The 27,995-nt window shown below is 37.0% G+C and overlaps 1 protein-coding gene across 1 annotated transcript; it reads left to right on the top strand.

Moving 5' to 3' along the window:
* Positions 1 to 23,239: 23,239 nt before the first annotated feature.
* LOC139857149 (uncharacterized) lies at positions 23,240 to 27,588 on the top strand. The gene is made up of 5 exons (XM_071845876.1): positions 23,240 to 24,058; positions 24,142 to 24,288; positions 24,363 to 25,026; positions 25,561 to 26,941; positions 27,288 to 27,588. Exons 1-5 carry the CDS (start codon positions 23,347 to 23,349, stop codon positions 27,315 to 27,317), a joined length of 2,934 nt encoding a protein of 977 aa, XP_071701977.1. The 5' UTR covers positions 23,240 to 23,346; the 3' UTR covers positions 27,318 to 27,588.
* The last annotated feature ends 407 nt before the right edge of the window (positions 27,589 to 27,995 follow it).

Genomic DNA, 27,995 nt, shown 5'->3' with positions numbered 1-27,995 from the left:
TCAGATGGTGACCGAAGGGTTGAAGGATGGTGGTGATACCGGTGGTGATGGTGGCGAATATGGTTGTAGTGAGAGAATGGTGACGTGTGGTGTATTTAGAGTGGTGGTGTACGATGATGCAGGGTGGAGGATGGTGATTTCGTGTTGTTGAGGGTAAAACAATCAACTGGATTTCGATTATAAAGTATATATATCATGTATATTATTTACAGAGAGAGAGAGAGAGAGAATAAGAGAGGGAAAGAGATCGTGATTGAAACAGGAGAATAATAAACGTTGCAGCTGTATTCACGAAGATGATGGCGGTTACAAGCTGTTTTCGAACAGGAACTAAACAGAAGCGGTTAGTAGTTAATGATGTGGGTGACGGTTGTGCAGAGAATAAGGGTGACTCACATTGGTGGGAGGCCGAGGTTGTATGGAGGATTGAGCAAGGTGATTATGGCGTGCTCGTTGTTATTTGTTTTTCGAACAGGAAACGAGAAGGAAGAAGAAGTTATCTAGTGTGGTTATGTATACTTGTGGTTTTATGTATATGCATATGTATGTTATATACAGAGAAAATAATGGATAGATAAATAATTGTGAGATGAGAAAGCAAAAGCAAAACAACAATAATCTCATCAAATTTTCTGTATAAGTTAAATTGAAAAGCAAGTGGATCCTTTTTCATTTTCAAATACAGGGACTACCACTAGTACTTTTAAAATGTAATTAATAAAAACGTGCCATAAGTTTAGCCGTCACCATTTATGGGCTAGGTTTCGTATTTCGTTGTAATTAGTAGCGGACAAAAGTATTCAGAAAAATTCCAAACTTTTAATTTAAGTATCTTTATTTATTTAGGTCATTATGGTATAAAGTTTGGTCATTAACTATTGAATAAAGTTACATTAATCATTCACTCCCAACCCCCAAGCAAAATATAAAAAGTTTTAAAATTTGACAAACATCATCTAAATAAGTTATTAATAAGCCTAAATTTTATAAAACTCATTTTCGAATCACCGTTTATTTTAAAATTACATAAGTTTAAATTTAACTTGCTTAATAACCATCAAGATGACAACCGAGTGCTGCGAGCGTTTATTAACTAAATTCTAAATCATATATATACATTCAATATACCTTTCATATATATATATATATATATATATATATATATATATATATATATATAGTAAAATCATATATTATTTTTATTTACACAAATGAATTAAATCACATAAGTTTCTCTTTCATATTTATATATATGTATATTTAAATATATATGTAATTATTTACAGATAGTGGTTCGTGAATCGTCAGGGATAGTCGAGGGTAATTGCATACATGATAATAGTTCAAAAATTTTTGAGACTCAAGATTACAGACTTTGCTCATCGTGTCGGAAACATATAAAGATTAAGTTTAAATTTGGTCAGAAATTTCCGGGTCGTCACATAGTAGTCGTTGTTCCTTCCCCGGGATCTTGCGTTTCTGAATTCACGAATAGATGAGGATACTTCCTTTGCATTTGATCTTGTCTTTCCCAAGTAAACTCGGGTCCCCTTTTGGCATTCCAACGGACCTTGACAATTGGAATTCGGCTTTGTTTTAACGTTTTAACGGAGGTGTCCACAATTTCAACCGGTTCCTCTACGAAATGAAGTTTGTCATCAATGGTAAGCTCCTCGAGAGGGATGACGATATCGGGTTCGGCAAGGCACTTTTTTAAGTTGGATACATGGAAGGTAGGATGAACGGAGCTCAATTGAGGCGGAAGATCTAAATGACAAACAACGGTTCCAACACGCTCCAAGATTTCGAAAGGACCAATATACCGCGGATTTAGCTTCCCGCGTTTCTCGAAACGGATTACACCCTTCTAAGGTGCGACTTTTAACATTACGCGATCACCGACTTGAAATTCAAGGTCGTTGCGTCGTTTGTCAGTATAGCTCTTTTGACGACTACGGGCCGTCCTAAGCCTATCTCGGATTTGAACGAATTTCTCGGTTGTTTCATGAATGAGTTCGGGTCCGGTGATTTGTGTGTCGCCTACTTCAGCCCAACAAAGAGGTGAACGACATTTTCAGCCATATAAAGCTTCAAATGGTACGGCGTTAATACTCGCGTGATAACTATTGTTGTAGGAGAATTTGGCGAGAGGCAAGTGCTTGTCCCAAGCTTTTCCGAAATCGATAACGCAAGCTCGTAGCATGTCTTCCAAGGTTTGAATTGTGCGTTCGCTTTGTCTGTCGATTTATGGATGATATGCGGTGCTCATGTCTAAACGCGTTCCCAACGCTTCTTGTAAAGTACGCCAAAATCTAGAAACAAAACGGCCATCTCGGTCGGAAATAATCGATAAGGGCACACCGTGACGGGCGACGATCTCTTTAATGTAAAGTTGTGAAAGTATTTCCATGTTATCGGTTTTCTTCATGGCTAAGAAGTGCGCGGATTTGGTGAGACGGTCAACAATAACCCAAATAGTATCATAACCGCCCAACGTCTTTGGTAGTTTGGTGATAAAATCCATCGTTATCCTTTCCCAATTCCATTGCAGGATTTCGGGTTGTTGAAGTAGTCCGGACGGTCTTTGATGTTCAGCTTTGACTTTGGAGCAAGTTAGGCATTTTCCAACATAAGTAGCGACGTCCCTTTTAATGTTCGTCCACCAATATTGTTCTTTGAGGTCGTGGTACATCTTATTGGCGTCGGGGTGAATCGAGTATCGTGACTTGTGGGCTTCATCTATAATGAGGTTTCGTAAATCCCCATAACTAGGCACCCAAATCCTTTCGGCGAAATATCGGAGTCCGGTCTCCTTAACTTTGAATCGAGAGGTGAGGACATTCAAGTGTTCGAGAGAGATGTTTTCATCTTTGAGAGCCTCGTCTTGGGCAACACGAATTTGACTATTGAGGTTGGTGTGAATGGTGATGTTTAAAGCTCGGACACGAAGAGGCACCACGCTTTATTTTTGACTTAAGGCATCGGCTACTACGTTTGCCTTCCGGGATGGTAACGAAGCTCACAATCATAATCGTTTAAAGTTTCAATCCACCGTCGTTGTCTCATGTTTAGTTGCTTTTGATCAAAGATGTATTGAAGGCTTTTGTGATCGGTGAAGATAGTACTCTTGGTTCCATAAAGATAGTGTCTCCACATTTTAAGTGTAAAGACAACGGCTCCGAGTTCGAGGTCATGTGTCGTGTAGTTCCGTTCATGAATTTTCAATTGCCGAGAGGCATAAGCAATTACTTTCTTTCGTTGCATCAATACACACCCAAAACCATGTTTCGAGGCATCGCAATATACAACAAAATCATCATTGCCTTCGGGAAGTGACAAGATAGGAGCGGTGGTTACCTTTGTCTTCAAGATTTGAAATGCGGATTCTTGTTCGGTTACCCAAATGAATTTCTTTCCCTTGTGAGTTAACGCGGTTAGAGGACGAGCAACCAAGGAGAAGTTTTCGATGAATCTACGATAGTATCCGGCGAGACCCAAAAATTGATGAATGTGAGTAGGAGTAGTAGGAGTCTCCCATTTACTAATGGCTTCGATTTTTGTGGGATCGACTTTAATACCTTGATCACTTACAACGTGACCAAGAAATTGAACTTCCTTCAACCAAAATTCACACTTGGAGAATTTGACATAGAGTCGTTCTTGTCTCAAGAGTTCAAGCACAAGTCGGAGATGTTGCTCGTGTTCTTCTTCGCTTTTAGAATAGACCAAAATATCATCGATGAATACGATAACGAATTTGTCAAGGTATGGTTTGCACACGCGGTTTATGAGGTCCATGAACACCGTCGGTGTGTTAGTGAGACCAAATGGCATTACAAGAAATTCATAACTACTATAACGAGTCCGGAAAGCGGTTTTGGAGACATCTTCCCCCTTAACCCTTAATGATAACCAGCGGAGATCGATTTTTGAATATACACGAGATCCTTGTAATTGATCAAAGAGGTCATCGATGCGAGGAAGAGGATATCGGTTCTTAACCGTCAGTTTATTTAGTTCACGATAATCAATGCACATTCGTAGGGATCCGTCTTTCTTCATGACGAACAAAATCGGAGCACCCTATGGTGAATGGCTAGGTTGGATAAAACCACGGTCAAGTAGTTCTTGGATTTGACTTTGCAATTCTTGCATTTCGGATGGAGCAAGTCTATACGGTGCACGTGCTACGGGTGCGGCTCCCGGAATAAGATCGATTTGGAATTCTACCAGTCGATGAGGTGGAAGACCCTGCAATTCGTCGGGAAATACCTCGGAAAAGTCACTAACAATTGGCACATCATCGATATGCTTCTCATCGGACTCGACTTTCTTAACGTGGGCAAGGATCGCAAAACAACCCTTACGGAGTAGTTTTCTAACTTTAAGGCACGAGACGAGGTTGAGTCCGGTGCAACTCTTATCGCCATAAACAATAAAGGGTTTACCATTCTCGATAGGAATTCGGATTGCGTTAAGATCATAAAGGATGTGAGATTTCGTTTTTGCTAACCAATTCATACCAATTATTACATCGAAGCTTCCTAGTTCCATGGGTATCAAGTCAATTTCAAACTCATTACTCAAAATGTTTAACGTACACCCCCGGTAATATGTGTCGGCACTCAATAGTTTCTCATTGGCCACTTCAATGGTATAAGTGGTATCTAGTGAAAGTGGTGGAGTGCTAAAATAATGAGTCAAAGTCTTGGATATAAAACTCTTATCGGCACCCGAATCGAATAAACAAGTAACATAAGTGTTGTTGAGAAGAAACGTACCCGTGACTAATTCATTGTCATCTCGGGCTTCCTCGGTGTTGATGTTGAAAGCTCGGCCGCGTGTGTTGGGGTTATCTTTCTTCTTCGGACATGTATTTCTAAAATTACCCGTTTGGCCACATTCAAAACAAGCACCCGGTTTTGGTGCATTGAGCCCCTTTTGAGCGACGGGGCGGTACTTCTACAATCGTTGGCCACATGACCACTCCTTTGGCACCGATGGCAAAATTATTTGTCACATTCACCATAGTGATGTTTGTGGCATTTGTTGCAAAAGGGTTTATTTCTGCCATAAATTTTCTTGGCGTCGGAGGTGAAAGGCTTTTTGATGAAGTTGTTGTTGTAGTTGCTTGATGGAGTGGCTTCTCATTTTCTTTTGTTGCTACCCGACTTATCCTCGGCTTTAGGTGCCAGTACTACGATTTTGTCCACCGTTTCTATCAATTTGGGGGCCATGTTCAAAGCTTCTTGATGATTAGTGGGTTTGGATGACATTACTGAAATGTCCCGTTCTTATTGATTAAAAACGTTCCATATTAATTGATTTCGTTGCGAGGTTTTGACCTCTATATGAGACGTTTTTCAAAGACTGCATTCATTTTAAAACAAACCATAACCTTTATTTCATCAATAAAGGTTTAAAAAGCTTTACGTAGATTATCAAATAATGATAATCTAAAATATCCTGTTTACACGCGACCATTACATAATGGTTTACAATACAAATATGTTACAACGAAATAAGTTTCTTGAATGCAGTTTTTACACAATATCATACAAACATGGACTCCAAATCTCGTCCTTATTTAAGTATGCGACAGCGGAAGCTCTTAATAATCACCTGAGAATAAACATGCTTAAAACGTCAACAAAAATGTTGGTGAGTTATAGGTTTAACCTATATATTATCAAATCATAATAATAGACCACAAGATTTCATATTTCAATACACATCCCATACATAGAGATAAAAATCATTCATATGGTGAACACCTGGTAACCGACATTAACAAGATGCATATATATAAGAATATCCCCATCATTCCGGGACACCCTTCGGATATGATATAAATTTCGAAGTACTAAAGCATCCGGTACTTTGGATGGGGTTTGTTAGGCCCAATAGATCTATCTTTAGGATTCGCGTCAATTAGGGTGTCTGTTCCCTAATTCTTAGATTACCAGACTTAATAAAAAGGGGCATATTCGATTTCGATAATTCAACCATAGAATGTAGTTTCACGTACTTGTGTCTATTTTGTAAATCATTTATAAAACCTGCATGTATTCTCATCCCAAAAATATTAGATTTTAAAAGTGGGACTATAACTCACTTCACAGATTTTTACTTCGTCGGGAAGTAAGACTTGGTCACTGGTTGATTCACGAACCTATAACAATATATACATATATATCAAAGTATGTTCAAAATATATTTACAACACTTTTAATATATTTTGATGTTTTAAGTTTATTAAGTCAGCTGTCCTCGTTAGTAACCTACAACTAGTTGTCCACAGTTAGATGTACAGAAATAAATCGATAAATATTATCTTGAATCAATCCACGACCCAGTGTATACGTATCTCAGTATTGATCACAACTCAAACTATATATATTTTGGAATCAACCTCAACCCTGTATAGCTAACTCCAACATTCACATATAGAGTGTCTATGGTTGTTCCAAAATATATATAGATGTGTCGACATGATAGGTCGAAACATTGTATACGTGTCTATGGTATCTCAAGATTACATAATATACAATACAAGTTGATTAAGTTATGGTTGGAATAGATTTGTTACCAATTTTCACGTAGCTAAAATGAGAAAAATTATCCAATCTTGTTTTACCCATAACTTCTTCATTTTAAATCCGTTTTGAGTGAATCAAATTGCTATGGTTTCATATTGAACTCTATTTTATGAATCTAAACATAAAAAGTATAGGTTTATAGTCGGAAAAATAAGTTACAAGTCGTTTTTGTAAAGGTAGTCATTTCAGTCGAAAGAACGACGTCTAGATGACCATTTTAAAAAACATACTTCCACTTTGAGTTTAACCATAATTTTTGGATATAGTTTCATGTTCATAATAAAAATTATTTTCTCAGAATAACAACTTTTAAATCAAAGTTTATCATAGTTTTTAATTAACTAACCCAAAACAGCCCGCGGTGTTACTACAACGGCGTAAATCCAGTTTTACGGTGTTTTTCGTGTTTCCAGGTTTTAAATCATTAAGTTAGCATATCATATAGATATAGAACATGTGTTTAGTTAATTTTAAAAGTCAAGTTAGAAGGATTAACTTTTGTTTGCGAACAAGTTTAGAATTAACTAAACTATGTTCTAGTGATTACAAGTTTAAACCTTCGAATAAGATAGTTTTATATGTATGAATCGAATGATGTTATGAACATCATTACTACCTTAAGTTCCTTGGATAAACCTACTGGAAAAGAGAAAAATGGATCTAGCTTCAACGGATCCTTGGATGGCTCGAAGTTCTTGAAGCAGAATCATGACACGAAAACAAGTTCAAGTAAGATCATCACTTGAAATAAGATTGTTATAGTTATAGAAATTGAATCAAAGTTTGAATATGATTATTACCTTGTATTAGAATGATAACCTACTGTAAGAAACAAAGATTTCTTGAGGTTGGATGATCACCTTACAAGATTGGAAGTGAGCTAGCAAACTTGAAAGTATTCTTGATTTTATGTAACTAGAACTTGTAGAATTTATGAAGAACACTTAGAACTTGAAGATAGAACTTGAGAGAGATCAATTAGATGAAGAAAATTGAAGAATTAAAGTGTTTGTAGGTGTTTTTGGTCGTTGGTGTATGGATTAGATATAAAGGATATGTAATTTTGTTTTCATGTAAATAAGTCATGAATGATTACTCATATTTTTGTAATTTTATGAGATATTTCATGCTAGTTGCTAAATGATGGTTCCCACATGTGTTAGGTGACTCACTTGGGCTGCTAAGAGCTGATCATTGGAGTGTATATACCAATAGTACATACATCTAAAAGCTGTGTATTGTACGAGTACGAATACGGGTGCATACGAGTAGAATTGTTGATGAAACTGAACGAGGATGTAATTGTAAGCATTTTTGTTAAGTAGAAGTATTTTGATAAGTGTATTGAATTCTTCCAAAAGTGTATAAATACATATTAAAACACTACATGTATATACATTTTAACTGAGTCGTTAAGTCATCGTTAGTCGTTACATGTAAGTGTTGTTTTGAAACCTTTAGGTTAACGATCTTGTTAAATGTTGTTAACCCAATGTTTATAATATCAAATGAGATTTTAAATTATTATATTATCATGATATTATCATGTATGAATATCTCTTAATATGATATATATACAGTTAAATGTTGTTACAACGATAATCGTTACATATATGTCTCGTTTCGAAATCATTAAGTTAGTAGTCTTGTTTTTACATATGTAGTTCATTGTTAATATACTTAATGATATGTTTACTTATCATAGTATCATGTTAACTATATATATATATCCATATATATGTCATCATATAGTTTTTACAAGTTTTAACGTTCGTGAATCACCGGTCAACTTGGGTGGTCAATTGTCTATATGAAACATATTTCAATTAATCAAGTCTTAACAAGTTTGATTGCTTAACATGTTGGAAACATTTAATCATGTAAATATCAATCTCAATTAATATATATAAACATGGAAAAGTTCGGGTCACTACAGTACCTACCCGTTAAATAAATTTCGTCCCGAAATTTTAAGCTGTTGAAAGTGTTGACGAATCTTCTAGAAATAGATGCGGGTATTTCTTCTTCATCTGATCTTCACGCTCCCAGGTGAACTCGGGTCCTCTACGAGCATTCCATCGAACCTTAACAATTGGTATCTTGTTTTGCTTAAGTCTTTTAACCTCACGATCCATTATTTCGACGGGTTCTTCGATGAATTGAAGTTTTTCGTTGATTTGGATTTCATCTAACAGAATAGTGAGATCTTCTTTAGCAAAACATTTCTTCAAATTCGAGACGTGGAAAGTGTTATGTACAGCCGTGAGTTGTTGAGGTAACTCAAGTCGGTAAGCTACTGGTCCGACACGATCAATAATCTTGAATGGTCCAATATACCTTGGATTTAATTTCCCTCGTTTACCAAATCTAACAACGCCTTTCCAAGGTGCAACTTTAAGCATGACCATCTCTCCAATTTCAAATTCTATATCTTTTCTTTTAATGTCAGCGTAGCTCTTTTGTCGACTTTGGGCGGTTTTCAACCGTTGTTGAATTTGGATGATCTTCTCGGTAGTTTCTTGTATAATCTCTGGACCCGTAATCTGTCTATCCCCCACTTCACTCCAACAAATCGGAGACCTGCACTTTCTACCATAAAGTGCTTCAAACGGTGCCATCTCAATGCTTGAATGGTAGCTGTTGTTGTAGGAAAATTCTGCTAACGGTAGATGTCGATCCCAACTGTTTCCGAAATCAATAACACATGCTCGTAGCATGTCTTCAAGCGTTTGTATCGTCCTTTCGCTCTGCCCATCAGTTTGTGGATGATAGGCAGTACTCATGTCTAGATGAGTTCCTAATGCTTGCTGTAATGTCTGCCAGAATCTTGAAATAAATCTGCCATCCCTATCAGAGATAATAGAGATTGGTATTCCATGTCTGGAGACGACTTCCTTCAAATACAGTCGTGCTAACTTCTCCATCTTGTCATCTTCTCTTATTGGCAGGAAGTGTGCTGATTTGGTGAGACGATCAACTATTACCCAAATAGTATCAAAACCACTTGCAGTCCTTGGCAATTTAGTGATGAAATCCATGGTAATGTTTTCCCATTTCCATTCCGGGATTTCAGGTTGTTGAAGTAGACCTGATGGTTTCTGATGCTCAGCTTTGACCTTAGAACACGTCAGACATTCTCCTACGTATTTAGCAACATCGGCTTTCATACCCGGCCACCAAAAATCTTTCTTGAGATCCTTGTACATCTTCCCCGTTCCAGGATGTATTGAGTATCTGGTTTTATGAGCTTCTCTAAGTACCATTTCTCTCATATCTCCAAATTTTGGTACCCAAATCCTTTCAGCCCTATACCGGGTTCCGTCTTCCTGAATATTAAGATGCTTCTCCGATCCTTTGGGTATTTCATCCTTTAAATTTCCCTCTTTTAAAACTCCTTGTTGCGCCTCCTTTATTTGAGCAGTAAGGTTATTATGAATCATTATATTCATAGATTTTACTCGAATGGGTTCTCTATCCTTCCTGCTCAAGGCATCGGCTACCACATTTGCCTTCCCCGGGTGGTAACGAATCTCAAAGTCGTAATCATTCAATAATTCAATCCACCTACGCTGCCTCATATTCAGTTGTTTCTGATTAAATATGTGTTGAAGACTTTTGTGGTCGGTATATATAATACTTTTGACCCCATATAAGTAGTGCCTCCAAGTCTTTAATGCAAAAACAACCGCGCCTAATTCCAAATCATGCGTCGTATAATTTTGTTCGTGAATCTTCAATTGTCTAGACGCATAAGCAATCACCTTCGTTCGTTGCATTAATACACAACCGAGACCTTGCTTTGATGCGTCACAATAAATCACAAAATCATCATTCCCTTCAGGCAATGACAATATAGGTGCCGTAGTTAGCTTTTTCTTCAATAACTGAAACGCTTTCTCTTGTTCATCATTCCATTCAAATTTCTTCCCTTTATGCGTTAATGCAGTCAAGGGTTTTGCTATTCTGGAAAAGTCTTGGATGAACCTTCTGTAGTAACCAGCTAGTCCTAAAAACTGGCGTATGTGTTTCGGAGTTTTTGGGGTTTCCCACTTTTCAACAGTTTCTATCTTTGCCGGATCCACCTTAATACCTTCTTTGTTCACTATGTGACCGAAGAATTGAACTTCTTCCAACCAAAATGCACACTTTGAAAACTTAGCTTACAATTCTTCCTTCCTCAATACTTCTAACACCTTTCTCAAATGTTCACCGTGTTCTTGGTCATTCTTTGAGTAAATAAGTATGTGATCAATGAAAACAATGACAAACTTGTCAAGGTATGGTCCACACACTCGGTTCATAAGGTCCATGAACACAGCTGGTGCATTAGTTAAACCAAACGGCATGACCATAAACTCGTAATGACCGTAACGTGTTCTGAAAGCAGTCTTTGGAATATCATCTTCTTTCACCCGCATTTGATGATACCCGGAACGTAAGTCAATCTTTGAATAAACAGACGAGCCTTGTAGTTGATCAAATAAGTCGTCGATTCTCGGTAGTGGGTAGCGGTTCTTGATGGTAAGTTTGTTCAACTCTCGGTAGTCGATACACAACCTGAATGTACCATCTTTCTTCTTGACAAACAAAACAGGAGCTCCCCACGGTGATGTGCTTGGTCGAATGAAACCACGCTCTAAAAGTTCTTGTAATTGGCTTTGCAGTTCTTTCATCTCGCTGGGTGCGAGTCTGTAAGGAGCACGAGCTATTGGTGCAGCTCCTGGTACAAGATCTATCTGAAATTCAACGGATCGATGTGGGGGTAATCCCGGTAATTCTTTCGGAAATACATCGGAAAATTCTTTTGCAATGGGAACATCATTGATGCTCTTTTCTTCAGTTTGTACTTTCTCGACGTGTGCTAGAACAGCATAGCAACCTTTTCTTATTAGTTTTTGTGCCTTCAAATTACTAATAATATGTAGCTTCGTGTTGCCCTTTTCTCCGTACACCATTAAGGGTTTTCCTTTTTCTCGTATAATGCGAATTGCATTTTTGTAACAAACGATCTCTGCTTTCACTTCTTTCAACCAGTCCATACCGATTATCACATCAAAACTCCCTAACTCTACTGGTATCAAATCAATCTTAAATGTTTCGCTAACCAGTTTAATTTCTCGATTCCGACATATATTATCTGCTGAAATTAATTTACCATTTGCTAATTCGAGTAAAAATTTACTATCCAAAGGCGTCAATGGACAACTTAATTTAGCACAAAAATCTCTACTCATATAGCTTCTATCCGCTCCCGAATCAAATAAAACGTAAGCAGATTTATTGTCAATAAGAAACGTACCCGTAACAAGCTCCGGGTCTTCCTGTGCCTCTGCCTCATTAATATTGAAAACTCTTCCGCGGCCTTGTCCATTCGTGTTCTCCTGGTTCGGGCAATTTCTAATAATGTGGCCCGGTTTTCCACATTTATAACAAACTACATTGGCATAACTTGCTCCGACACTACTTGCTCCGCCATTACTCGTTCCGACACCATTTGTTCCTTTCGTTCTATTAACCCCTGGTCCGTAGACCTCACACTTCGCCGCACTATGACCATTTCTTTTACACTTGTTGCAAAATTTGGTGCAGAACCCCGAGTGATACTTTTCACACCTTTGGCATAGCTGCTTCTGATTGTTGTTGTTGTTATGGTTATTATTGTTGTTGGGATGATTGTTGTAGTTGCTGTTGTTGTTGTTATTGTTGTTGTTGTTGTTGTTGTTGTTGGGCCGTTTGTTGTAGTTGCGATTGATGTTGCGATTGTTGGGATAATTGTTGCGATTATTGTTGTAATTGCTGTTGTTGTTGTATTGGTGATTCTTATCACCGTTTTCCTCCCACTTTCTTTTGACTTGCTTCACATTGGCCTCTTCAGCAGTCTGTTCTTTAATTCTTTCTTCAATCTGGTTCACTAGTTTGTGAGCCATTCTACATGCCTGTTGTATGGAGGCGGGCTCGTGTGAACTTATATCTTCTTGGATTCTTTCCGGTAATCCTTTCACAAACGCGTCGATCTTCTCTTCCTCATCTTCGAATGCTCCCGGACACAATAGGCACAATTCTGTGAATCGTCTTTCGTACGTGGTAATATCAAATCCTTGGGTTCGTAACCCTCTAAGTTCTGTCTTGAGCTTATTGACCTCGGTTCTGGGACGGTACTTCTCGTTCATCAAGTGCTTGAATGCTGACCACGGTAGTGCGTACGCATCATCTTGTCCCACTTGCTCTAGATAGGTATTCCACCATGTTAATGCAGAACCTGTGAAGGTATGCATAGCGTACTTCACTTTGTCCTCTTCAGTACATTTACTTATGGCAAACACCGATTCGACCTTCTCGGTCCACTGTTTCAATCCGATCGGTCCTTCGGTTCCATCAAATTCCAAAGGTTTGCAGGCAGTGAATTCTTTGTAGGTGCATCCTACACGATTTCCTGTACTGTCAGATCCAAGGTTATTGTTGGTATGTAGCGCAGCCTGTACTGCGGCTATGTTTGAAGCTAGAAAAGTACGGAATTCCTCTTCATTCATATTCACGGTGTGTCGAGTAGTCGGTGCCATTTCCTTCAAAATAGTCAAATGGAACAAGTTAATCATACAGAATATTAAGAGTAGTTAATAGTATTTCGTAGCATAATATGAACTCATTTATAAAAGCTTTTTCTTCATATTAGCGTTTTATAAGTTTAAATTCGGGTAGTACCTACCCGTTAAGTTCATACTTAGTAGCTAATATACAATTCAACTACTACAATTCTATATGAAAAACTGATTGTAATAATATTTCGCGTTCAAACTTTTATACAATATTTTACAAACTTACAATACCGCTTATTTTACATAAAGCATGAAATATAGCACACAATAACTTTGATACAAGATAGTTGTGAAGATAATTCTAGCTAGTACACAAGTCGTTCAGCAAAGGCAATAAAGACACGTAATTCATACGTCCAGAAACAAGTCATGCATTCTGGTTTTACTAGGACTACTTCCCATCCTTGGTCTTGTGGAACATAACCGTTATGGCCGTTGATAAGACAGCGTGTTGTAACGTCATCAAAGGGACGAGGGTTACGTAATGACCAACAGTCTCGTAATAACCTAAAAACCTCATTTCTTACCCCAATTACCGACTCCGTCACTTGTGGGAACGTTTTGTTTAATAGTTGTAGCCCGATGTTCTTGTTCTCACTTTGGTGAGAAGCGAACATTACTAACCCGTAAGCATAACATGCTTCTTTATGTTGCATGTTAGCCGCTTTTTCTAAATCACGAAGTCCTATATTCGGATATACTGAGTCAAAATAATTTCTTAACCCGTTGCGTAAAATAGCATTTGGGTTCCCCGCAATATATGCGTCAAAGTAAACACATCGTAACTTATGGATTTCCCAATGTGATATCCCCCATCTTCCGAACGAAAGCCTTTTATAAACCAAGGCATTCTTGGAACGTTCTTCGAATGTCTTACAAACTGATCTCGCCTTAAATAGTTGTGCCGAGGAATTCTGATCGACTCTAGACAAGATTTCATCAATCATGTCTCCGGGTAGGTCTCTTAAAATATTGGGTTGTCTATCCATTTTGTGTTTTTATACTGTAAAATAGACAAGAGTTAGATTCATAAAAAAAAATACTTATTAATACAAGCAATTTTTACATATATCATAAAGCATAAGCACACTATATTACATATATTACACCACACGAATATAACTATCTTATTCCGACTCGCTCGTTTCTTCTTGTTCGGTTTTGGTTCGTTTTGCCAAGTTTCTAGGGATATATGATGTTCCCCTAATACGAGCCGTCGTTATCCACATTGGTTTAGAAAAACCTGGTGGTTTAGAGGTTCCCGGGTCATTGTTACAACTTAAGGACTTCGGGGGTTGACGATACATATAAAGTTCATCGGGGTTGGAATTAGATTTCTCTATTTTTATGCCCTTTCCCTTATTATTTTCTTTTGCCTTTTTAAATTCAGTTGGGGTAATCTCTATAACATCATCGGAATTCTCTTTGGAATCCGATTCATCGGAGAATTGGTAATCCTCCCAATATTTTGCTTCCTTGGCGGAAACACCATTGACCATAATTAACCTTGGTCGGTTGGTTGAGGATTCTCTTTTACTTAACCGTTTTATTATTTCCCCCACCGGTTCTATTTCTTCTTCCGGTTCCGATTCTTCTTCCGGTTCCGATTCTTCTTCCGGTTCCGACTCTTCTTCCGGTTCCTCTTCGGGAACTTGTGAATCAGTCCACGAATCATTCCAATTTACATTTGACTCTTCATTATTATTAGGTGAGTCAATGGGACTTGTTCTAGAGGTAGACATCTATCACATAATATCAAACACGATAAGAGATTAATATATCACATAATATTCATATGTTAAAAATATATAGTTTCCAACAAAAATGTTAAGCAATCATTTTTAAAGAAAACACGGTCGAAGTCCAGACTCACTAATGCATCCTAACAAACTCGATAAGACACACTAATGCAAATTTTCTGGTTCTCTAAGACCAACGCTCGGATACCAACTGAAATGTCCCGTTCTTATTGATTAAAAACGTTCCATATTAATTGATTTCGTTGCGAGGTTTTGACCTCTATATGAGACGTTTTTCAAAGACTGCATTCATTTTAAAACAAACCATAACCTTTATTTCATCAATAAAGGTTTAAAAAGCTTTACGTAGATTATCAAATAATGATAATCTAAAATATCCTGTTTACACGCGACCATTACATAATGGTTTACAATACAAATATGTTACAACGAAATAAGTTTCTTGAATGCAGTTTTTACACAATATCATACAAACATGGACTCCAAATCTCGTCCTTATTTAAGTATGCGACAGCGGAAGCTCTTAATAATCACCTGAGAATAAACATGCTTAAAACGTCAACAAAAATGTTGGTGAGTTATAGGTTTAACCTATATATTATCAAATCATAATAATAGACCACAAGATTTCATATTTCAATACACATCCCATACATAGAGATAAAAATCATTCATATGGTGAACACCTGGTAACCGACATTAACAAGATTCATATATATAAGAATATCCCCATCATTCCGGGACACCCTTCGGATATGATATAAATTTCGAAGTACTAAAGCATCCGGTACTTTGGATGGGGTTTGTTAGGCCCAATAGATCTATCTTTAGGATTCGCGTCAATTAGGGTGTCTGTTCCCTAATTCTTAGATTACCAGACTTAATAAAAAGGGGCATATTCGATTTCGATAATTCAACCATAGAATGTAGTTTCACGTACTTGTGTCTATTTTGTAAATCATTTATAAAACCTGCATGTATTCTCATCCCAAAAATATTAGATTTTAAAAGTGGGACTATAACTCACTTTCACAGATTTTTACTTCGTCGGGAAGTAAGACTTGGTCACTGGTTGATTCACGAACCTATAACAATATATACATATATATCAAAGTATGTTCAAAATATATTTACAACACTTTTAATATATTTTGATGTTTTAAGTTTATTAAGTCAGCTGTCCTCGTTAGTAACCTACAACTAGTTGTCCACAGTTAGATGTACAGAAATAAATCGATAAATATTATCTTGAATCAATCCATTACCCAGTGTATACGTATCTCAGTATTGATCACAACTCAAACTATATATATTTTGGAATCAACCTCAACCCTGTATAGCTAACTCCAACATTCACATATAGAGTGTCTATGGTTGTTCCGAAATATATATAGATGTGTCGACATGATAGGTCGAAACATTGTATACGTGTCTATGGTATCTCAAGATTACATAATATACAATACAAGTTGATTAAGTTATGGTTGGAATAGATTTGTTACCAATTTTCACGTAGCTAAAATGAGAAAAATTATCCAATCTTGTTTTACCCATAACTTCTTCATTTTAAATCCGTTTTGAGTGAATCAAATTGCTATGGTTTCATATTGAACTCTATTTTATGAATCTAAACAGAAAAAGTATAGGTTTATAGTTGGAAAAATAAGTTACAAGTCGTTTTTGTAAAGGTAGTCATTTCAGTCGAAAGAACGACGTCTAGATGACCATTTTAGAAAACATACTTCCACTTTGAGTTTAACCATAATTTTTGGATATAGTTTCATGTTCATAATAAAAATTATTTTCTCAGAATAACAACTTTTAAATCAAAGTTTATCATAGTTTTTAATTAACTAACCCAAAACAGCCCGCGGTGTTACTACAACGGCGTAAATCCGGTTTTACGGTGTTTTTCGTGTTTCCAGGTTTTAAATCATTAAGTTAGCATATCATATAGATATATAACATGTGTTTAGTTAATTTTAAAAGTCAAGTTAGAAGGATTAACTTTTGTTTGCGAACAAGTTTAGAATTAACTAAACTATGTTCTAGTGATTACAAGTTTAAACCTTCGAATAAGATAGCTTTATATGTATGAATTGAATGATGTTATGAACATCATTACTACCTTAAGTTCCTTGAATAAACCTACTGGAAAAGAGAAAAATGGATCTAGCTTCAACGGATCCTTGGATGGCTCGAAGTTCTTGAAGCAGAATCATGACACGAAAACAAGTTCAAGTAAGATCATCACTTGAAATAAGATTGTTATAGTTATAGAAATTGAATCAAAGTTTGAATATGATTATTACCTTGTATTAGAATGATAACCTACTGTAAGAAACAAAGATTTCTTGAGGTTGGATGATCACCTTACAAGATTGGAAGTGAGCTAGCAAACTTGAAAGTATTCTTGATTTTATGTAACTAGAACTTGTAGAATTTATGAAGAACACTTAGAACTTGAAGATAGAACTTGAGAGAGATCAATTAGATGAAGAAAATTTAAGAATTAAAGTGTTTGTAGGTGTTTTTGGTCGTTGGTGTATGGATTAGATATAAAGGATATGTAATTTTGTTTTCATGTAAATAAGTCATGAATGATTACTCATATTTTTGTAATTTTATGAGATATTTCATGCTAGTTGCCAAATGATGGTTCCCACATGTGTTAGGTGACTCACATGGGCTGCTAAGAGCTGATCATTGGAGTGTATATACCAATAGTACATACATCTAAAAGCTGTGTATTGTACGAGTACGAATACGGGTGCATACGAGTAGAATTGTTGATGAAACTGAACGAGGATGTAATTGTAAGCATTTTTGTTAAGTAGAAGTATTTTGATAAGTGTATTGAATTCTTCCAAAAGTGTATAAATACATATTAAAACACTACATGTATATACATTTTAACTGAGTCGTTAAGTCATCGTTAGTCGTTACATGTAAGTGTTGTTTTGAAACCTTTAGGTTAACGATCTTGTTAAATGTTGTTAACCCAATGTTTATAATATCAAATGAGATTTTAAATTATTATATTATCATGATATTATCATGTATGAATATCTCTTAATATGATATATATACAGTTAAATGTTGTTACAACGATAATCGTTACATATATGTCTCGTTTCGAAATCATTAAGTTAATAGTCTTGTTTTTACATATGTAGTTCATTGTTAATATACTTAATGATATGTTTACTTATCATAGTATCATGTTAACTATATATATATCCATATATATGTCATCATATAGTTTTTACAAGTTTTAACGTTCGTGAATCACCGGTCAACTTGGGTGGTCAATTGTCTATATGAAACATATTTCAATTAATCAAGTCTTAACAAGTTTGATTGCTTAACATGTTGGAAACATTTAATCATGTAAATATCAATCTCAATTAATATATATAAACATGGAAAAGTTCGGGTCACTACAATTACTCCGTGTTTGATGCTCTTTGGAAGACCATCCATGTAAAGTTCGACCCTTGAAGACTCGGGGTTCACAAGGTTTGGGCGCATCAAGGCTAATTCGGAAAATCGTTGATTATAAGCCTTAAGGTCGTTTCCAACCGCTTTTAGAGTTCTTAGTTCTTGCTCGAGCTTGCGAGTCTCTTCACGTAGGAAGTATTCGGTGATCATCTTCCCCTTTAAGTCGGACCAAGAGAGAGCGTGAGCTTCATCGGTACCCACCGATTGTACATACGTGTTCCACCACGTGAGAGCGATACCGGCAAAAGTGTGAGTGGAAAATTTGACCTTATCTTGGTCTCGGCAACCGCTTATGCTAAAAACGGCTTCCGTTTGTTCGAACCATCGGGTGAGAGTAACCGGTCCCCCGGTCCCATCAAAAGTATGAGGTTTGCATCCCATGAAAGCTTTATAGGAGCATCCCTCGTTGGAATTACTGGCTCCATTGTTGTTGTTGTTGTGGTTGTTGTTATTGTTGGATGAGTGACCGGCCATGGCTGCATCCACGGCGGTGGCTATCATTCGTTGTAGAGCTTATTCGGGAGTCTCATGGCGTGGCACACGGCGAGGAGGCATTGTTCCTTCAAAACATAAGAATGCCGTTGATTAGTATTCTTATTAATACTAACCGTGATATGGAATGAGGATAAAGAGAAAATTTTCCTTGACTTGCCTTAAATTCTTTATGTCATAATGTCGGAACGTTCATATGAGTCACCGTAATATAATCCTAGAAATTATATTACCCTAATTCATATGTGCATTCGACATTATTTCACTAAGTCAAGGTGGCGTGTCAATCAAATTAAACAACGTGAGATTAAGATGGAATAAAAGTTAGATATGAATCGAAGAGTCCGAGTATAAATGCACAAGTAGTCAATTAATTCTTACTTCAAGTCTATATGCCGGTTGTAGTCCAGATTCACTAATGTACCCTATAACTCGGGGTTGACACCATTGAACTCTAAATCCCTACAACCAACACTCTGATACCATCTGTAGCGACCCGACAAAATCGTCATTGACGGCGCCATCTACTTAGGTCCCGTTACGTGGTCATAATTATTTAAAATGACGTTTGACCAAAATTTGTCGCATTCATTTCAAATGTAAAAGTGTTCCAAGTTTACAAAGGTAGTTCCATGACTAGTTAGTAGTTACATTACAATGTTTAACGTACAAATGAAACCCATACGACATAATTTTGAAAGTAATCCAAAAGATGCTCCATGTATGCATATATACACGACATCCAAGCAAGTATCAAAAAGAGTGCGGAAGCATGTATCACATAGCGTTTAAGGACCTGAGAAAACATATAGAAAACTGTCAAGGAAAAACGTTGGTGAAATCATAGGTGTATTAGTAACGTTGTTTTTGAACCACAAGATTTAATATAGTTGATTACCCAAATCGTTTGTATTCCAAAAGTATGTTCGCGAGCACCCAATTATCAAGACTTAACTGTTTTGTACCCTGTTACGTAGTGTTAGAACATACACTATACTCGAAAATATATTTCATCCGCTAATGGTAGCGAACCGTCCGAATGAGGCTCGTCAAGCCCATGTGATCACATAATATAAATTCTCGTTTACACCCTGCAAGTGTAACTAATGATAATTGAATTGAGGCTTTTTGTTCAAACTCGCACGTGGAATGTTTGTTTTCGTACTTGTGTTCAAAGTATAAAAGTATGATACGTATATGTTTCTCATCCCATAGTTTAAAGCGTAAAAGTTGTTGAAAAGGTGGGACTATGATCTCACCTTGAGTGCAAGCGTATAAAAGTACTTCACAAGTAAACGTGTGCAAGGACGAATGCTAGTCATAACCTAAACAAGTAGGTTGTATCAATAACGGTAAAGACGATTGGTCAAAGTGTTCAATTAGTCCTATGGCTCGCTACGACTCGATTATTATAGCATGTGAATCAAATTGTCAAGTTTCATGCAAGGTACAAGCATAAAAGCATGTTAGAATGATTGCATAAGTATTTGGTTAAGTCTGATTAAAAGTCAACTTTGGTCTGGTCAAAGTCAACAAAAAGTCAACACATTCGGGTCAGGTCCCGAATTATTTTTCTGAGGTTTTTATTCATATATAAGCATATTAGAACAAGTTACATGTGAATTGGAGGTGCGTAGCATAGCAAACTGTTGGTTAATGATCCAATGATAATATTCAAATGTTAATCACTTTGTTTTGATGATGACACAAAAGAGATAAGTGCTTAATCATATGTAAGACGACATGAGTTCATGAGCCTAAACTATCTCTAGCAAAAGACCAATACATAAGTAATTTTCTTGGTAAAAATACTACACGGCTGAACCACGGTCGACCGTGAAGCCAACCGTGCGTGTCCTGTACTAACGAGTTCAATTTTTCTAAAATTGTGAATCTACGGCTGACATCACGGACGACCGCAGCTCGACCGCAGTTTTCTCTGTTACCAAATTCAACCACTTTAAATTAGACCACAAGAGGCACCTATATTTTACAAAACCTTTTTAAACATACTTATAATAGTTGTCTTCTTTGATTCCAAAAGAGTTTTGAACCAAAAGATGTTAATTTTTACTAATCACACCTAATGACGTCTTAATGACATTTTGAGCCGAATTTAGGCTTGGTCAGAACCCAAACACGGCAAATGCCGCGCCGCGACCAAAGAGTGCCGCGCCGCGGCAATCAACGTGATCTGATGCCTGGTCTGTTTCAATTTTCCAAGTCCCAAACCAATTTTCATTTAAACACAAAACGCAAACCGTAAACTCTTACGACACGTATCTTATATCGTTGGAAAGGTAATTTGACAAGAAACACAATTAAACACGTTTCAACAATCAAAAACATCATTTGCAAATATCGAGTTTCCAATTTAAATGATCAATTAATGCTCATCATTAATGCTTCAATTTCATAAATGCACAATTATGATTCGGGAATTAAATGCACACATGTGATACGCCGTTTCGTAGATAATTACGCATACCATGCAACTAAATACTTAGAATTAACATTGCAAAGCATTCAATGCATCAAAGATCACATTTAAGGCCACCAAACCTTAACTAACAATCACAAATTTAACAATTTTGTTTATGAAGCTAATCCATGCCAACCTACCTACCAAATTGAAGCTAGTGATGCTAGTAATACATTTAATACATGCATTTTTAACATCTAACAACATTTAAGCAACCAAAACTCAAGATCAAACACACCCAATTCAAGTTTAAGCTAGTTACATCCAAATGACAAGAACAAGCATATAAATCATATATTCATGTTAGACTTGAGCCATAGACACTAATTAACACTTTTATAAGTGAAAAACATCAAGAACAAAGAATCTAGTGATTTTAGAAAGTTACCCAAACTTGATGTAATCGGTATGGAATCGAAGAGGAAGTTGCAAGGATCCCAAATATATAATTTGTTTTGCAAAACACTTGCTAGATTGGATTTAGATGATGAATCTTTGAATTGGAGATTTAGAGAAAATGGTGAAAGTATGAAAAGAAAAGGGAAATGAAAATGGATAAATGAATGGATGAGGAAGAGTGTTGACTACTTTGACCTAGTAACATCTTTGGTCATTTGGCAAGTCTAGTCCCTCAAGTTTCATTCGTGTGAGTGAATTACCTAAACGAGATAATTTAAACGCGTATCAACGGGAGATGCTATAAATATAACGGACTTTAAAATAGTTAAACGGAAAGTAAACGGAAAAAAGGCGGGATGTTACACGTGACTTTCCGTCAAGGATGTCTAGCTCGACTCACGGATCAATTTATATGATTGGTTTGTTGGAATCTCGCGAATATGTTGTTTTCGTTAAAATCACGACTAACGCTTCTAACTGACGCCGTATTAACCAACATCACTTTCCGTCAAGGATGTCCATCTCGACTCACGGATCAATTTGACGCTACGATAACATAAGTTTAACTAGTAAAATACCACCGAAGCTTGGCTTGAGTGGTATGGGGTGAGATCCAACTTGGGGTACTGTCAACCCCGGTTCGATTCTCACTCCAAGTGGAGAGTTTCCAACCTTTGATGGTACTGCCAACATCAATGCGATTTGGAAAGGCCTTTGGGAGGTTTTCCCAACCTTCGATGGTACTGCCAATATCGTCGCGAAATGAGTTTTCTCCTAACGCGTGTGAGTGACAAATGAGATCATTTAATATCGATATAGCCGTTAAAAAAAGTCTCACTAGTAGTAAAATGTTACGTATTTAACATAGTGAGTCCTGTAATACGATTTTGATTTGGTTAATACTTTTTTTTTTTTTTTCCTTTCTACTCGAGCCCTCATTTCTCCCCTTCGAGCCCTAGGCGAATAACCATGTCCAAAACCCTTTTCCCCACCATTCGCGTGACTCGTATCTCCTTCGATCCTCCCAAATCTGAATTCATCTCTCAATATATTTCATCCTAATTTACAACAATCCAAACCTCAATTCACAAATTTTCACGTGCCACGATTCATTTCACAGATTTCATCACTTTTCAAGCGTCTCATAACAAATCAAGGTAATCCAGTTTTCAAATTCGATACTTCAGTTTATCAACCAATTATATACACACATATTTTAAGCTTGTAATGTTTTAAACTTTTGTTATGTATGTTATAATTGCATCATCATTCAGCCATTTAGGTTTTGGCCTCTTTTGTGTAGATTTAATTATGTTAAAACTGAGTTTAGCTGAAGCTAGGGTTTCAGTTAGCCATTATTAGTTTATTTGAAGTAACCGTTTACCAGTTTTGTTTATGGTTTACAGGATTTGTAACTTGAAACGCAGATAAATATGCTGTTGCAAGTGTTATTATACTGTGGAAGAAGCTAATTTATTGAGTTTCAGTACAATTTAGGGTTTGTGCTGTATACTGGTATGTATAATCAGGGAAACTATCAGCAATTCGGGCAGCGGTTACCACCTCCCCCTGCCCGACTTCAACAACCGGGCCCACCTCCATATGGCCAGCCTGGTTCAACTCAACCTTACTCGATTCCACATCTTCCATTACAGAACCCCAACTGGAGTGGTCAAGGTCATCACGTTTTGCCATCAATACCACCTCACGGCCATAATTTAACTCCTGGAATGCCGCCACATCATCCACAGGGGCAACATTTATATAGAGTACCACCACCATTACAGCCGCCTACTTCAAATTACTTCACGCCGCCTGCGCCTTTTGGATCATTCAGGCCGCCAGCTCATGAATCTTCCTTGGGTAACGTACCGCCAATGCCTCTGTTTCCGCCATCGGTTCCTCCTGGACATCCACCTCTTCCACTTTCTGATATACCCCCACCTCCACGCAGGCCTAGTGACGAGGAAACTGCTAGAAAGATTGAAGTTTTATGTCAGTATATTGCTAAGAATGGTCGTGAATTTGAAGACATAATGTGTCAAAAGGAGATCGGTAATCCGGATTATGAATTCTTGTTTGGTGGAGAGCCTGGAAGTGAAGCCCAAATTTCACATGAATATTTCAAATGGATGAAAAAGAAATGTGCTTCAAATGAAATGCCACCTAATGACACGCCACATGCAGATACATCTCATTCCCCTGGTGGTTCTGATATGGATTTGGAAGGTTATATATTATTTCGAATTGAACTTATAAGATTCTTGTATAATTTTGTACTTGGAATGCTAAAATTTCTGTTTGTTCTTTAGATGATATTACGCAGCCCGAGGAGCCAAAGAGTGAACCTGCTCTTATATTCAACGAAGTTGATAAAACAGCGGAAGAACATGCATCACACAAGGATGCAGCAGATGAGAATGTATTATGCTTTGAATCTTCACGAGTGAATGAACAAGGTAAAAACTAAAAGGTTGTAGCATCTTTAACAATTCCAACACATGCAAAATAAATAAAATCTTGTCTGTCGTAGGGTTCAATGTGTCTCAGGATGATTTGCAGTTTGAGAAGTCAGCGAAGAAGGTTAATGCTGAAGATTCTGAACCGTTTTTAGACAGCAAAGCAGATCAAAACAATGTAAATCTACATCAAGAGATGAACCAACCTGAGCAAAGCCCGTTTAGACTTATACAAGGCTATGCTTCAGCTGATAGTGATAATGAGCTGCATTTTGAAAACATTAGTCCTGAAGCTGTTTCGCCGCACATTCAAGAACATGATTCAGAATATAAGAATCCTTCTGACCTCAATAGGGGATCTGGGCTATTATCGTTCAATTTAACATCTAAAATTCCGGAACCCTCCACAAAGACGGAAGATTCGGATAACAGAACTGACAAACAAAAAGATCTTTTGAAAGGTGGTGATATTACTGCTTCTAAAACTGATGGGGCCCAGAAAAAAGATGATAATGTTAAATCAAAAGTGGATGAGTTTGGGAGAATGGTCAAGGAAGGTGGTGATGACAGTGATTTCGATGATCATCATAGCAAAAAGCGTAGTAAAAGAGGTAGGATTAGAAGTAGAAGTAGAAGCAGATCTCCTAATGGAAGGAGAAGGAGGAGCCCACGAAGGAGCCCACGAAGGAGTCCCCGAAGGACCCCGCGGAGGAGGGATAGGCGGAGCCGATCACGCAGGTATCATTATATCTTAAGTATTTTCGTTGGGCCAATTGTATAAAAGGGTAACCAACTTTTCCTCAACTTTATATTTCTAATAGTTTTCATTTTTAAAAATATTACAGTTTTTTTTATTTGTCTTATTGTTCGAATTTGTGATGGAATGAAACCTGCAACTACGAGTTTTCCAATTTTGGGTTACTTCTTTTTTCTAGTTTCGGTGGGTGGGCAGTCTTTAACAAAGTTGGTAATTTCTTCATTTGCATGCAAGTTACTACCTAGATGCGTCAAATTACCACAACATAACGATTTTCGCAAGTGTATACATTTTTATGAGAAAAACCCTATACTACTTATGGTAGAAATTTTTAGGTTAGTTGGTTTCCATTATATTAAATTAGCCAAATTTTTACTTAGAGAGTTCACGAATTTTACATTTTTATTTATTACTAATTGTATTATTTTTATTATTAATTATTACCGTTACTGTTACTCTTATTAAATTATTAATGTACTTGTAACTTTTTATTTAACCTAGCATGTGTTTTGCAGCTGGTCTCCCAAGAAAAGAAGCAGGAGCAGGTCTCCTCACAGAAGGGATAGAAGTAACCAACAAATATGTTTTGATCATCGATTTGGCAAGTGTTACCGTACTGCGTGTCGGTACTATCACGAGCCTGATAAACGTGAGGAATCTAGGCACTATAAAAACAAGCAGCAGTACCATGAGGTACCAGATCGATTAAAAAATTCAGAAAAATCAATCCTCGAGAAAGATAAGGTCGATATCCAAGAAACAGAGTTATATCAGGATGTTTCTAGAAGTAATGACAAGGAAAATGAAGAGTTTCTGAAGCCTCAAGCTCAGTCTGCTGATGTGGCAAGCAGTCATGAAATCACGGGTGTCAGTAAGTCGGTCAGTAACATTCCTTCACATTCAGAAAATTATCCTCCGTTCCAAACTTTACCGCCACCACCACCGCCACTGACACGTCATCAACATGGTGGTCCTGCACTACAATATCAGCTGAACCAACCTCCTTTTCAAGCTAACTATCCTTTGCAACCCCTTGTTACCCCCTATGGTCCTCAAATGACCACGCATCTAGGTGCATACCCTATGAACTACCCTATCCTCCAACGTCCAGTGGGTCCCACAGTTTTTGATTCATCACCAAATTTGATATCTTCAAATTCCCGGGAACCACCAACAGGTGTAATGCAATCTTATTCAGTTGAAAACATTCCTCCATCATCTGAAGGACATGCTTATGTTACACCTAATTATGGACAGTCTAGAATCACGACTCACTACAATCCTTACGCGTCAACTTTTGATCACCCAATGAATACCAATTTCATTTCTACTGTTGTCAATCAAGAGACAGCGACACCTCATGATGACAAACATGGTTCTTTAGGCGGTAAAAATCAAATACCCATAAGTAATGAACCTATCCCTGGAGGTGATCAATATGATCCACTGTTTGACAGTGTTGACCCACCTTCAAACACGTTCAAAAAAAGTGATCATGCTAATAAAGAGGTCGCTGTTAGTGAAGAAAACGATGAGTTTGGTGAGACAGCAGATGCTGAGGTAGGTGCTGTGGAAAATGACAGTCATAGCCCTAGCTCTCCGATTGATTTACGTGATGTGGCAACGGGGGAGGTTGAGATTGATCAAGTGAAGACGAAGAGCAAGGATTCTAGATCAATGAAACTTTTCAAAGCTTCTCTTGCTGACTTTGTGAAGGAAGTTTTAAAACCGTCATGGCGACAGGGTAATATGAGCAAAGAGGCGTTCAAGACGATTGTTAAGAAGACTGTCGATAAAGTGGCGGGAGCTATGAAGAAACACCAAGTACCCAATACGCAGGCGAAGATAAATCATTATATCGATTCTTCTCAAAGAAAGCTGACAAAGCTTGTAATGGTAAACCATCTCAACTCTAACCAACTTCAGACTTAATTAAATGTATATGGAACAAATTGAATCAAGTGTTTGTGTTTCAACTTGTCTATTGACAATTGGGTTAATTTGGATTTACGATATTATATGATTAAAGAACTTTGCAAAATATGAAAAGAGTCAAACGTGTTGAAAGTCAGCCACTGGAATGTTTACAAAATATGAAGAGTCAACCAGACCCGTCCTGTTTTTTTACCCCGGTTAAGAATCGCTCCTTGTTTGGTCTTTAGAAAAAGTAAGTTTATTGTTTTCTAATTAATGCCTAATATAACATAATAATGTTGTCTTGTATTATCTGGCACTCTGGCAGGGTTATGTTGAGAAGTACGTGAAGGTGTAAAACCTAGTAATTTGCATATTGAATGTGGTGATGGATTCAAATCTGATTATGCAAACTCTTGTTGTGACGGTAAGTAGGTTAGTTGTAGTTACTAGCACTTGCTCTGTAGCAGAACTATGAGAATCAAATCTCAATGTATGTATGTATGTATTTGAATTTTGATTACGAAACACGCTCAGGCGTCAATGTAAGGGTTCTCCAAATATATGCCATTTGTCAAAATTAACTTGTTACTTGTGCTGTTATTTTTTCATCCAACTTTTGTAAAGAATAATCCATTTGATCATTTGTGTACTGCATCAATCAGCTCACTTTTTGTTTGGCATGTTTTATGAATAACATCTGAAGTTGATGAGAAGGTATAATGTATTTAAAGGTGCAAGGGAGCATGTATATAGAATGTGATGTGGTTTTTTTTGAACGAGGGAGGTCATTCAGCATCATGTGTTTAAAGATGAAGGGGTGAAGGTTTGTGATTGTTCGGGTGCTGGTGTCCCTAAAAGCTTTAAAATATAAGGTTTAGTCGAAGTCGGTTTTGTATTTTGAGTCGTTTACTTTGAGGGACCTTGATGATGATCAAGGCTCTCTACTGATGATGATGTTCATGTGAAGATTTTTCGACGGGACCTGATTTGGAGTTTTCATTTTTTTTCTCGTTCGAGTAAAGCTATCAAATTT

The sequence above is a fragment of the Rutidosis leptorrhynchoides genome, chromosome 7, assembly GCF_046630445.1.
Source record: "Rutidosis leptorrhynchoides isolate AG116_Rl617_1_P2 chromosome 7, CSIRO_AGI_Rlap_v1, whole genome shotgun sequence".
Lineage (NCBI taxonomy): Eukaryota > Viridiplantae > Streptophyta > Magnoliopsida > Asterales > Asteraceae > Rutidosis > Rutidosis leptorrhynchoides.
Note: the sequence above shows the minus strand (reverse complement) of the source record. Positions and strands in the feature narration are given on the sequence as shown.

Excerpts from the sequence above, each read along its gene's own strand:
- LOC139857149 (XM_071845876.1), top strand. The coding sequence starts at position 23,347 with ATGTATAATCAGGGAAACTATCAGCAATTCGGGCAGCGGTTACCACCT. Across the intron at positions 25,027-25,560 it reads AGGCGGAGCCGATCACGCAG|CTGGTCTCCCAAGAAAAGAA; the intron begins GTATCATTATAT and ends TGTGTTTTGCAG. Across the intron at positions 26,942-27,287 it reads AGCTGACAAAGCTTGTAATG|GGTTATGTTGAGAAGTACGT; the intron begins GTAAACCATCTC and ends GCACTCTGGCAG.